Consider the following 8998-nt stretch of genomic DNA (forward strand, 5'->3'; position numbering starts at 1 on the left):
CTTCAACTTCATCAACATCAGACCACCCGACCTTCCGCGTCGATCGCCAAGCCAACGACTTCCATCAGCCCGCGAGTTCAAGTGAGCACCCCCTGTGTACCTTCGGGTGCTGCAGCTCCAGGTCGGCCCACGGTCGCATCCAAGTGGAACTCCGCAACACGGGTCTGGCTCTCGACCGCGGACGCTGCTGGTCGATCAAGTAGCTTGACGATGGACCACATAGAAAAAGAAACCCATAGTGGTAATCCCGGTAATACACCGCCTGACAAAGTCGTCTGGGTTACCTAAAGGGGTTCATCCCGTGCAACTTTGCACCTGGTAGTTCATGCTGGTCGTTAGTCATCAGCGACAAACATGCTTGCACCAGATGAAGACACATTGAGAAGGTGGCGACTGTTGGCACACGCGGATCTGCTACTCACGACGGGTGCTTGCACGGAGCTCGCGAAATCGACACGCTTGGGCGCATCGTGCTTTTTAGTCAAGGCGACAACTCTGAAGGAACAGTTTTAAGGTGTTTATTGATGCATGAATGGAAAGACACACGAGGTATTACGGTAGTATCCGACGCTCCGAGTGTGTCCAGTAGGGAATTCAAGATGCTTCCAGCGACGAAGCGAGCGACCATTAAAGTCCAAATAAACCTCGGTGTACGTCGACACGGGAACAGGGCTTGTATTACTACTCTACAAAGATGACTTGTGCGCACTTCCAGGTGTTGACGCGGATTGCAAGAATCGTCAATCCTCGCTTCACTATCAACCTCGAGATTCCACATACATACTTTCGTGTCATGTCAACGCACCCCGATATCAGATCGAGTCGCAGATCCGTAGCTCCTCACTGTATAACGTGGCAACAAAACTGGTGGTCCTTCACGTGTTCTCGTCTCAGTTCGCACCGCCGGGTCATCACGTCGTCGTTACGTCGCACGACAAGTTGTCGCAGCCACGAATTCGCACAGATGAGTACATATATGTCGCGCTCGCCGTTCGGACGTGACGTTTCGCGACACACATGGCACAATTGACAACCGTTTTGAGATTTCCGAAACCGGCCGGCGCGTCCGGATCTACGGCACTTCACGACTAGATGCGATCACACCATACCATTTGACATTTGCCGATCCCCATGGCACGTTGGTTCTGTGACTACTGGCGCATCGTGATCCCGCCCAAGTCGCTCGCCGAGATCGACGCCGAGCGCTGGCTGCTCGTGTGCCCTTTACCTGGCGAGAGGTCGTGCCAGTGCCGGCCGTTCTTCCGGTACTACATTCTAATCGCCGCCGCGCTTGTGCAGTTTGTCTGCGGCGTCCTCTTCTCCATGACCATCATCTCCAAGCCGTTTGACTTGAACGTGTTCGGCGCGTCCACCAACAACCGCAACGCGCAGCTTACGATCGAGAGCAGCGTCGCGATCGCTCTCGCCATGGCCTTTGTGGGCCCGGCCAACGAGCGCCGCGGGCCGCGCTGGAGCATGCTCGTCGGTAGTAGCCTCGCGATTGTGGGTCTGTGCGCGATCCAGATTGCACTCTGGGCACGGATCTGGGCACCGCTGGTCGTCGGCTGCATCGGCTGCGGCCTCGGCTATGGTTTTCTCGTGATTGCCGCCGTCTCGACCGTACAGAAATGGTACCCAGATCTGCGCGGATCGGCCCTCGGCGTGAGCATGCTGGGCTTTGGCGCTGGCCAGATTGCGTGGAACGCGGCGTTCGATTGTGTCCGCGACCACCTCGCCGACGAGATGGTGCTCAACACGACGTTCCTCTTTGTGATTCTGCTCCTCTCGCCGCTCCTCGCGTTTGGAATCGTTGCGATGCGGACGCCGCCGTCGAGCTTCCGCGTGCACGGCCACGACATGCACGGCGTCCCAACCGAGGCTGTGCCGAGTTCGACGACGCTCCAAGACGACTACTACAACATTGGCATGACCCTGGTCAACTACTCTGCGCTGACGCTGCCGCGTCGGGACGGACCGGTCGCGGGCACGGAACGCGCGTACCACGAACAGGTCCGGGGCTTGACACTGCTGCAGTGTATTTTCTCGACCGACTTTCTCTGCCTCGTGGTCGCATCGGCCGCGCTCGCGTGTACGGGGCTGCTCTACGCCGAGATCTCGGACCCGACCGACGCCGACCGGATTCCACGTTGGTTCAACACGACGAGCAACGAGAACGTCCGGCTACACGCCGACATTGCGGGTCTGCTAAGCCGCGTGGTGTGCCCGATGCTCTCGGATGCGATAAGCAAAGCACTCTACTGGAACCCGGCGTTCGCGCGCAAGGTGGTGTTTCTCTTGCTGCTGTTGCTGCCCGCCGTGTCGTTGCCGCTCCTGCTCGACACCCTCGACGACTTTGCTCGGCTCAAAACCATGATTTACATCGCCAAGACCGCCGCGAACGGCGGGTTTGCGGTCATCGGCTGCTTCCTCACTGATCTCTACGGCGTCTACAACATGAGCACGATGTACGGGCTCGTGCTCGCGGGCTGGTCCCTCGGGTCGGTCGTCGTCGCAGTGCGCTTCTCCGGCGACCGCACCGACTACTTTGATCAAGTGCAGCTCATTTGGGTGCTCTGCCTCGTCGGGTTTTGCCTCATGGTCTTTGTCCGCACCGACAGCATGGACCGGTTCTACCACGGCTACCAGCTCTCGATCTGCGGCAAGACGGTGCTTCAAATCCCGTTCAAGCGCCGACCTGAGGCGTCGTCCACGGTGATGGACCCTTGCAGCTTGAGCATGGCGACCTTGGGACGACTCAGCAGCAAGCACCAGCTCGTGTCGGCAACGTCGCTGAGCAAAACGATGAGCTTCAAGCACGATGGCGCGTTCTTTATTGTGCGCTCCGATTCCGAGGCCAGTGTCGGCCACTTGAATGTATGACCCGAGAGAAGGGCATGCGTTTTTGCCTATAAATTAGTAGTATTTACCCACCCAAGAGTGTTCATTGAGATACATGATTGAGATAGATCTGTGTACTGCGATATGGCGTCAAGTTACTGCGACGACGGAAGCGTAGACGACCCTACCTTGCATCACATGATACTTCCGTCGGCCCGGTTTCGCCATGTTTTGGATCGACAAGACGATTGCACGCAACGTCGCGCTTGCCTTGCGAGTGAGTTGCCGGCCGATAGTATATGGCCCGCAGCTCGTGGATCGACGACAGATATATATGGCTAGGCACGGTAGCAAGGCCCTCGACACTTTATGCTACGATACATACAGTAGCCGGGGCTCTACGCTGAGTAAGCTGGCGGCGAGAGCCCCAAGCGCCAGCATGCACGGACGATGGCTGTTGCCTGGGGCTTCATCACGATGTATCCGGAATACCCAATACACTCGACACTGCTTGGCCGAGACACTGCTTGGCCGCTACGACGCTAGATCAACCAAGGTCGATGGACCGCATGTCTAGACACGTGCCGTCTGGTATTGAGTTTCCCAACTGACGCAAACTCTGTGCTTGGCCCGTGATTAATCGGCGCTCAATGTCCATTGCCTCCTGTGCTTTCGGTGGTTTTTCTTCGAGGTGGCCGTCCTGGGCTTGCAAGCGCTCGATCATCCAAGACAACACTTTGGCGGTGACGACATATATGCCACACGCGAGCATGGTGCTAGCATAGCCACCCGTCTGCCACGTCATTTTCAATGCGGTCATCTCCGTGATCTCTCTGTGAATACATGCAGTGCGGGTCGATGGGTGATGCATGCTCGGCCGATTAGACCTGCGGCTGCCGTGGCTCATCCCAACGCAGGTATACAAAGCCATGTGCATCGATCCAATATATGCTCTCGTTACCACGATACCTCGGTCCAACTTAGACGTTGATGACACGTGCGAGCTTCTGGATGCGGTTGAGGAGCGCGTCGCCCTGCTTGATCGTCTCCTGGTACTGCGCGTTTTTGGCGTCCGGGCGGTTGGTCTCGATGACGCCCGAGACCTAAGCGAATTATTGTCAACGTCGTGGGGCACAGCTCCTAATGTGTCTACCTTGTCGATCTTGGCGTTCAAGCGGCCAGCGGCAATGAAGCGCGAGAGCTCGGCGTCCAAGAACGGGATGCCAACGCCAAACGATTGGGCCATCGACTGCATCGTGACGCTAGCAGCATAGGGTGAGAGGGTGCGAGGGAGACGCCGTTGCACCTTCGGTACGCTTGGAGAAACTGCGTGTACGCGAGGATGCGCAGCTCGCGGTAGATGAAGCGTGAGTGCGCCGCGAGGTACTTGTCGCGGTGCACGTACGGGTGGAGTTGCACTACGCAGCAGAGACGATATGCTTCGAGGTGGCGGTGAAGGATCGCACCCATGGCCGTAAAGAACTGCTTGTAGTTGCAGTTGTAGAGACCGTTGAGAAAGTCCGAGAGGTGCGGGATGTCGAGGATCACGGCCAAGACCTCGGACGAGTCGACAATCTACAATGTTGCATGAGACGACGACGACAAGGGTCTCCTGCATGAACGTACCTTCTTCTTGAGGTCGACGCGGTCCATGCTCAAGACGCACGTGATGACGGCGTAGAAGATCATGGTCGGGTACGACATGAGCTCCGTGCTCGTAAACGTAGCGACCGATTCCTACATGCGTGCAATCGTCGCATGTGACAAAGCTCATGGCATCTCGTACGTGGAAGAGCTTGGACGCCTTCTTGAAGTCGCGGGCCATGAGGAGGTAGCAGCCTTCGTAGACCTTGAGGCGGTTGCGGCGGTCCCAGTCGCCGCCTTCGTCGATGAGCGCGGTCGCCTTCTTGATGTGCGCTTCGACCAGCTCGAGGTCCGAAAAGAAGAGGCCAATGCGAATGATGTGGAGCTCGATGATGATCTTTTGGTTGATGGACGTCGGCTTGGTGAGCGCCGTCTTGAAGGCTTCCAGCACGTTGGCCTTGTCGCCGATCTTGGAAAACACGCGCGCGCGCGCGAGGTGCGTCTCGAGGACCTCAATGTCGCCGAGGTTGGCGATCGCATCTTCCAATTGCACGTCGAGCGCCTTGAGCTCGTCCTCGTTAGCCTTCCTAGAAGCGGCGCATGATGAGCCATGTCCAGGAGGCTCGAGCAATGTACTTCATGGTCGCGAGAAGCGCCGCATCGACGGGCCACTGGAACTCGGCGCAGAGCTGCTCATAGTACGGGCTCATGTCTATGGCCGAGGTGAGTTTCTGCGCGCAGGCCATGGGAAACGTACTGTCAGCTTGGATGTGCTCGAGAAGCTTGGCCTTGGCCGCCGAGACCTCGTCCGCCGAGACCGCCGCATGCGCCGAGGCCGACGCCTGCAGAAGGTAGTGCAGATGGGCAATCTCCATCTTGGGCAGCGTGCTGATGTCCTGCTCGAGGTCCTCCGAGACCTGCGCAGCGGTCTTGGTCGTCTTGTCGTCGGCGCCCATCGTGTCGAATATCCAAATATGGGGTCCGGAAAAAGTCTCTTGGAATGCATACCTCTATCCATTGCATTTGCATATCTATCGATAGATAGAAAATAACCTCGGAGACTCGATGGTGGCTAGCTGCCACGCCCCCTAAGCCGCCGTGCTATATATGTATTACCATGCTTCAAGACGCCGTCCACATCAACGGCCGTGGTAAGCACCGCCTGCTCCCAGCTACTACCGTGCTCGAGGCGCCGACATGGACAACGACCTGCCAGCCATGAGCAACGAAATGTGCATGAGGCATGTGCTCAAGGCGGTGACCAAAACCCGCCCGATCGTCTTTCGACCGCGGGACATGATCGCGGCTGAAAGCCAAGCGCGAGTGCATGAAGGTGCTCAAGAAGCTTGGGGCTGCGGGCGCGAAGAAGGCCATCGCGTCGTCGTCGACGGCGATTGCCCCGAGGATTGCGCGCTTCTTGGCACCGACCACTTCGCGGCCTTCCTCGAGCCGTGTCATGGCAACCCGCTCGGTCTCGTCAACGTGCTCGTAGAGTCGCAACACGATCAAGATGATCACCAGGTCAGCGCGCATGTGCTCGTCCAAGAGCCAGAGCCACGAGGCGATCACGAGCTCCGCGCTCCTGCACACATAGATGGGCTGCCGCACGGAGTCTATCGGGCGCGCCGTCCAAGTGAGCGCCGGCTCTCAAGCACGTCGTCAGCCAGTGCCGGACCACTGAGGCGACGGTGCATCCAAACGCTCGGTAGCACGATTCTCTTGCACGAGATGGGCGACCGGCTTCAACCGTGACCAGACTTTCAGGTCCAACCGATTTCATTTCTGGGCCAAGTGCAGCGATTGGACGGACGATCGACTCCATCTGTGCTGTGCTCCTCAACGTTGAAAAGGTTTTCCGTCGCGTCGGCACCGTCAGGTCGCAGGTTTCCACCGGCGTTTCTTCGCGCCATCCAGTGGTGCTGACGTGCATCCGGCACCGTACCACCAAGGACTAGCGCGCTGCCTGCCTTGTTCGACCTGGCACCTTGGACCATACTCTTGCGCGTCGTGGTTTGTATCGTCTGCGTGCACACGAGCCCATGTCGCGAGCGCGCAACAGCTTGGGACGTCCAATCCCTCGTACTTTAAGGCGGCGTCCTTTCCGTTCGGCTCATATACGCGTATGCTGATTTGGCTGCGTTGGCTCAGTCAAGGTCCTCCGTATTGCATGTACGAGAGTGAGCGCTCCATCCAATGCTAGTGTCGCCCTCGACACGTCGTGTAGTAGCAAGCTTCGCAGAGCTTCGTGTTGAGTAAGCGCTGGTTGTCGTCGCAGGTAGCTTGCCGGGAGGTTCGACTTGCGATCAAACGACACCCAATAGTCCCGGTAAAGTGCGGAAGCGTACTTGGCGCGACACAAAGGCAGCCGGCTGCCAGTGTGGCAATCTTCTGTCGATGATGGGCGTCTTGGACTGGATCGGCCTTGGCGTGCGCTACCTTCCTCCGCCCTGCGCGACTATACTATATCGTATCATAGGCAGAGAGCGACCTCGCGCGCGCGTCCTTTGCCGGCGACAAGAGCTACGTCAAGCGGCTCCTCGACCAAGGCGTGAGCCCCGACAGCGTCCGCCAGGTCTGCTGCTGCATCGCCGCGGGCCGCCGCTGACGTGCACTAGGGCTGCAACGCACTCTACTTGGCAATTACAACCGAGAACACCGCCATGGTGACGCTGCTGCTTGACGCTGGTGCCGACGCCAACGCCCGCACCTGGGTACGATCCCCGCATCTCGTCGTCGGGTCGGTAGCGCTTGCGTTATTAGTTTGGCCGACCACCGCTCGTCGCCGCCGTTCGCAACTGCCATGCTGCGATCGTAGAGCTTCTTCTCGTCGCTGGCGCAGCCCCCGATGCTTGCGACAAGGTAGTACTGTGCAGTGCGTCCAATACATCGTCCTAGCCCTGTTTCTAGTCGCGGATGCCACCGCTAGTTCTGGCAACCGCCGCGGGGGATGCTGCCATCGTCGAGCTCCTTCTGTGCGCTGGCGCCAACGTCGCCCATACGTCGCCGGTACAAATACGATGCATCGAGTGACTCCAACTGCGTCATTCCAGAAAGGACAGTCGGCGCTGTACGTGGCTGCCGAGCGAGGATACGACGATGTCGTTGCGCTTCTCCTGCCTCGCGTTCAAGCGACGACGCAGTCGTTGGTATCTCGAACGAGCCTCGATGCCTTGGTCGCTGACGCTGCATGTGGCTAGGCGGACGCCATGGTCATTGCGGCAACCAACGGACGCACCGCCGTCATCGAGTGCTTCCTGGCGACGCATGCGCTTTCGACGCAGGTACTCTATTGCACTATCGCAATTGTCTTTGTACATGTTGGTGCAGGACGATGCGGAAGCCTTGTTGGCAGCCGCCGCCGCCGGCCATGAAACGATCGTGCGCCGCTTGCTCTCGTTTGGCGTCCCTATCGACTCGACCGACGCGGTAGTCTAATTGGTTTGGAGGTTAGTCGATGTCGCAATCTCGACGATGACTAGAAAGGGAAGACCGCGCTGCTCTTGGCCGCCGAGTATGGGCGCCTCTCAGTTCTGACCGTCTTATTGGACGCCGGCGCCAGCGTCAACCAGCTCGACACGGTACACCACCAGCGACAGCGCACATTCCATCCACTTTCACCATTAGGTTTGCATGCAATTTTGGAGCTATATGGCGACGTGCAACTAGTTTGGCGAGTCGTCGCTCTATGTCGCTGCCCGGGGGGGTCATGTCCCAGTCGTCACACGCCTGCTATCGACCAAGCCGGACCTCAACAAGCACAACAAGGTACGACCTTCTCTCTTGTCATCAGCACCGAAAACAACCATGTCCCGCTAGGTAGGAACTTGAACAGAGCGACTCGCGACGTCTTTGGTAGAACGGCGTGTCGGCGCTCGTGGTGGCCATCGCCAAGGGCCACGGCGAGATTGTGCGGCAGCTGCTTCTCGCCGGCGCCTCTCTCGCGCCTTCGCGCCTCGTACGTTGCTTCTTGATGCCTCTGCTGGACAGGCCCATGTAGTTTGATCCGTTCACGGTTGCGCGCAACCACGGGCACGACGACATTCTCCAAATGCTTTCGGAAGCGACGGCCATGGTCCTCCTCCTTGTCTCTTGCATCACAGAGGTTTATATCGCACTTGTAGGCCAACGAGCTGCCGCGGCTCCAGATCCTCGGCCGCGGCCACCAAGGCTTTGTCTACCGCAGCACCTTTCGCGGCGACCCCGTTGCGGTCAAGTCGGTATTTGTGCATCACGGCGAGTCGACGTCGTCCTTGGCCACGGCTGTCGCCGCCTTGACCAAGTAGGCAACGCTCTACAGACTCGGACATAGGGTGACGATGGGCCGTAGACTCGACTGCGTCCACCTCGTGCGGCTGCGCCACCTCCAGCTGCCGCCATTGGAGCCGCCGCTGCTCGTAATGGAGTACGTCGACGGCGGCCATCTGCGCCACTACCTCGATACGCACAAGGGCGCAACTTTTGCGAGCTTGCTGCCGATTGCAACGTCGATGGCCCACGGACTGCGCTACCTCCACGAACGGGACATCGTGCGACGCGCCTTGAAGAGCACCAACGTCTTGCTGCCGCCACGACCCCG

The 8998-nt window shown here is 58.7% G+C and overlaps 4 protein-coding genes across 4 annotated transcripts; 3 read left to right on the forward strand and 1 right to left on the reverse strand.

The window, feature by feature from the left end:
• Positions 1-1131: 1131 nt before the first annotated feature.
• On the forward strand, positions 1132-2927 carry SPRG_15769 (hypothetical protein; the record flags this gene model as incomplete). The annotated part of the gene is made up of 1 exon (XM_012354981.1): positions 1132-2927. One exon carries the CDS (start codon positions 1132-1134, stop codon positions 2878-2880), a length of 1749 nt encoding a protein of 582 aa, XP_012210371.1. The 3' UTR covers positions 2881-2927.
• Positions 2928-3770: 843 nt separating this feature from the next.
• On the reverse strand, positions 3771-5392 carry SPRG_15770 (hypothetical protein). Its single transcript, XM_012354982.1, has 8 exons — positions 5180-5392; positions 5059-5134; positions 4625-5009; positions 4465-4575; positions 4305-4413; positions 4145-4256; positions 3992-4100; positions 3771-3941 (listed from the first exon to the last, which is right to left on the reverse strand). Exons 1-8 carry the CDS (start codon positions 5376-5378, stop codon positions 3819-3821), a joined length of 1224 nt encoding a protein of 407 aa, XP_012210372.1. The 5' UTR covers positions 5379-5392; the 3' UTR covers positions 3771-3818.
• Positions 5393-5640: 248 nt separating this feature from the next.
• Positions 5641-6016, forward strand: SPRG_15771 (hypothetical protein; the record flags this gene model as incomplete). The annotated part of the gene is made up of 2 exons (XM_012354983.1): positions 5641-5893; positions 5949-6016. The coding sequence occupies 2 exons, from the start codon at positions 5641-5643 to the stop codon at positions 6014-6016; spliced, it is 321 nt and encodes a 106-aa protein (XP_012210373.1).
• An 803-nt stretch (positions 6017-6819) lies between these two features.
• On the forward strand, positions 6820-8377 carry SPRG_15772 (hypothetical protein; the record flags this gene model as incomplete). The annotated part of the gene is made up of 11 exons (XM_012354984.1): positions 6820-6849; positions 6899-6994; positions 7038-7133; positions 7183-7281; positions 7330-7428; positions 7473-7568; positions 7620-7703; positions 7750-7848; positions 7902-8000; positions 8089-8187; positions 8279-8377. Coding segments are annotated over 11 exons (996 nt in total), but the record flags the coding sequence as incomplete, so codon positions are not given.
• Positions 8378-8998: the final 621 nt, after the last annotated feature.

The sequence above is a fragment of the Saprolegnia parasitica genome, assembly GCF_000151545.1.
Source record: "Saprolegnia parasitica CBS 223.65 unplaced genomic scaffold supercont2.195, whole genome shotgun sequence".
Classification (NCBI taxonomy): domain Eukaryota; phylum Oomycota; class Saprolegniomycetes; order Saprolegniales; family Saprolegniaceae; genus Saprolegnia; species Saprolegnia parasitica.

Bases quoted from the DNA above. Each gene is read 5' to 3' on its own strand.
- SPRG_15770 (XM_012354982.1), bottom strand. From the start codon at position 5,378: ATGGGCGCCGACGACAAGACGACCAAGACCGCTGCGCAGGTCTCGGAG. The intron at 4,576-4,624 runs GTACGAGATGCC...GCACGCATGTAG, and splicing joins AGGCGTCCAAGCTCTTCCAC to GAATCGGTCGCTACGTTTAC. The intron at 4,257-4,304 runs GTGCGATCCTTC...TCTGCTGCGTAG, and splicing joins GCAGTTCTTTACGGCCATGG to TGCAACTCCACCCGTACGTG.